Genomic DNA, 2,500 nt, shown 5'->3' with positions numbered 1-2,500 from the left:
CTAATTTTGACAGCCGTTAACTTCCTGCACCAAAGGAGAAGAAATCGTTAGGGAATAAATGTCACATACCTTTAATAGGTCGTTCAGTGGTGGAGAGTTTGGTTTGCTCTTTCGCCGACATTCTCCCTCCTTGTTTGGTTGCAGGTTTGAAAAATGTGCTAAATTGCTCCTAAACTTGATGAATTCCTTCCCAGAAGCGCTGGAGTGAGCTAGCCGCGCTAGCTGAGTTAGCAGCGGCAGCAACGGCAGCGGCTCGCGACAGCTTCTCTCCGCAGACAGGGCGACCGAGCCGAGCTGAGTTAAACCTAACAGGGAGGGAAGGGAAAAAGGGGGGGAGCTCTTTAACTAACAAATTAAAGCTTTTCTTTCTCCGTTTCTACTTTGCTCTGCTCCGCGGTGCAGTGCTGCCAGCCAAGCCGCTGTCAGTGTCTGTCAGACGGATCGACTGGTCCAGGAAACGGCCCGGGCACAGCCGATGATGCCTTCAGGAGCAGTCGGTCAGATCATAACTTTATCCCCTTATTCTTGCTTCTGTTACAGGCCGCTGCTGGGGCTCCGCTTCTCTGTCGTGATCCGAGGTGTCGTCCAGACGCTCTGTCGGATTACAATAATCCGCCGCAAGCGGATTTCCTACAACATCGCTCAACGCGGGGGGCTGTGGGTAGTGTAGTATTAATGTGATTTTATTGCGACGCGTTCAAGGTCCGCTGAGACCCGCGAATTTGCGTTTCTAGGATGGCGACGGAACGTCCCACCCTACTCTGCCTTTCTCTGCCTGTGATTGGCTTACCCTGGTGTTCTCTAAACCTAACCAATCCAACCAACGAAGGCACGAGAATTAGCCAATCAGAGGCAGAGTAGGGCGAGGCATTCCGTCGCCATCCTAAGAAAATTACGTTTTTTTAAAAGCTTTATTCAATGCTTTTAATTACAAAACAGGCGTTTTTATATCACTTAACATTTTAGAAATAATTCTAAGCAACATACAAATAAACAAAATAACAATAAACTTGTCAGTCAGATCGTTTCCATATTTTCTTCATGCAAATGATCATTTCAAATGTTAACGTATGAATCTAATAATAATAATTATTATTATTTAAGTCATTAATGAGTAGATTTGAAGCTTGTTTTTTTTTTTGGGGTACAGAAAGAAATTGTTAAAAAGCAGGTTATAAATAGGTTGTCTGTTTGTGCCAAACTTCAATGACAAATCTTGCAATTTAAAGTTGCATCGCTGTCCGCTTCACGTACTTATTATTTAGCAGATAAATGAGGACATTTTTCTAAAAAGGTGAACCCTTCCTCTGATTCGGCATTGTATAAAAACACATTAAACTGCATTTTGAAAAAGAATTTCACCTTTTAGTATCGTCTCGCTTTGCCCGCATTTCCATTGATCCCTTTCCAGCGGTTCACAAGCGGTTAGGAGGGCGCGTCACAATCAGCCTATAAAAGGTACATTTTTATCAATAGAAAGTAATACTTTGTATGTCCTCTGTGAGCCGACTTTTAAAGTACACTCAGTTAATTCGTAATCCATCAAAATATGTCGTCTTTCATTATATGTATTTGCCTAAATACAAATACGTTATAAAATTGTTAGATTTTTCAAAGGAGTTTGGCAGCGTTTTCCCAGTTTTACACACGTTACACATTTTAGTGCCCAGGCATAATACTACTAATATTTTGCTACTACTAATAAAAGCTGCTGTTGACAGACGCTTCCTCTTGTGTAGAAAAAAACTCATTATTACTATTATACTCCATATGTTATATTTCCACACAAGCAGCCGAACAGTAAGACTATAGCGCCGCCGTGTGGACGCTGATAAAACTGCTTCAAATACAAGAACATAGACGTTTATACGAGTATTACATTTAAGTTTCAGAGATATTTGACATTTTAAAAGTTCCACATACCAACTCTGAACTGGTTTCCAGTAACAACTCACTGCTGGAGCTTTTGAGGATGTAAAGTCTTTGTGTCACTGCAGCTGGCAACAGAATAATTCACACTATGACTCAGCAGTAAAAACAAAATGCAGAATAAGGTATAAAAGTATTCAAATAAAAAGTAGTCATTACATCAAAATAAAAAAAGGTGCCCACCTGAATACTGTCGCAGTGTTATCTTTGGGTTTGTGGACATATTTGGCGGGGAATTTAGGGTTCCTCCCTCAAAAAAACGTGACAGTTTTCAATGAAAATAATCTGCGATATGACATCATTTTGGACCCTTATTATCTCCATAAGTGTGTCTGAAACGTTGGAATAGCTAGAGCAGATAATACATAAATAATGCTGCGTTCAAGACACAATTTTTAGCCCGTTAGTTACGACTTCAAGTCACGACTCACGACTTGGTAGCGTTCCAGGCAAACCCTTCTAGCTAGCGTTAGCGTTAGCTAGCGGCTACCTACCGTTGGCGTTAGCTCGCGCTAGCTGATAGTAGCGATTTCTAGTCGCCGACATATTTTGGGCTTCATTTAATAAACAT

The 2,500-nt window shown here is 41.2% G+C and overlaps 2 protein-coding genes across 2 annotated transcripts in view; one reads left to right on the top strand and one right to left on the bottom strand.

Annotated features, from left to right (window-relative positions):
• Positions 1-658, bottom strand: part of ppp3ccb (protein phosphatase 3, catalytic subunit, gamma isozyme, b) — a 47,322-nt gene extending 46,664 nt beyond the window's left edge. The window contains exon 1 of the mRNA XM_078271742.1: positions 70-658. Within this exon, the coding sequence (XP_078127868.1) occupies positions 70-121 (52 nt within the window). The 5' untranslated portion in view covers positions 122-658. The remainder of the gene's footprint in view (positions 1-69) is intronic.
• LOC144531639 (myosin light chain 5-like) overlaps positions 479-2,500 on the top strand; it is a 13,319-nt gene continuing 11,297 nt past the window's right edge. The window contains exon 1 of the mRNA XM_078271887.1: positions 479-661. Within this exon, the coding sequence (XP_078128013.1) occupies positions 479-661 (183 nt within the window). The remainder of the gene's footprint in view (positions 662-2,500) is intronic.

This window comes from Sander vitreus, chromosome 16, assembly GCF_031162955.1.
Source record: "Sander vitreus isolate 19-12246 chromosome 16, sanVit1, whole genome shotgun sequence".
NCBI lineage: Eukaryota > Metazoa > Chordata > Actinopteri > Perciformes > Percidae > Sander > Sander vitreus.
Note: the sequence above shows the minus strand (reverse complement) of the source record. Positions and strands in the feature narration are given on the sequence as shown.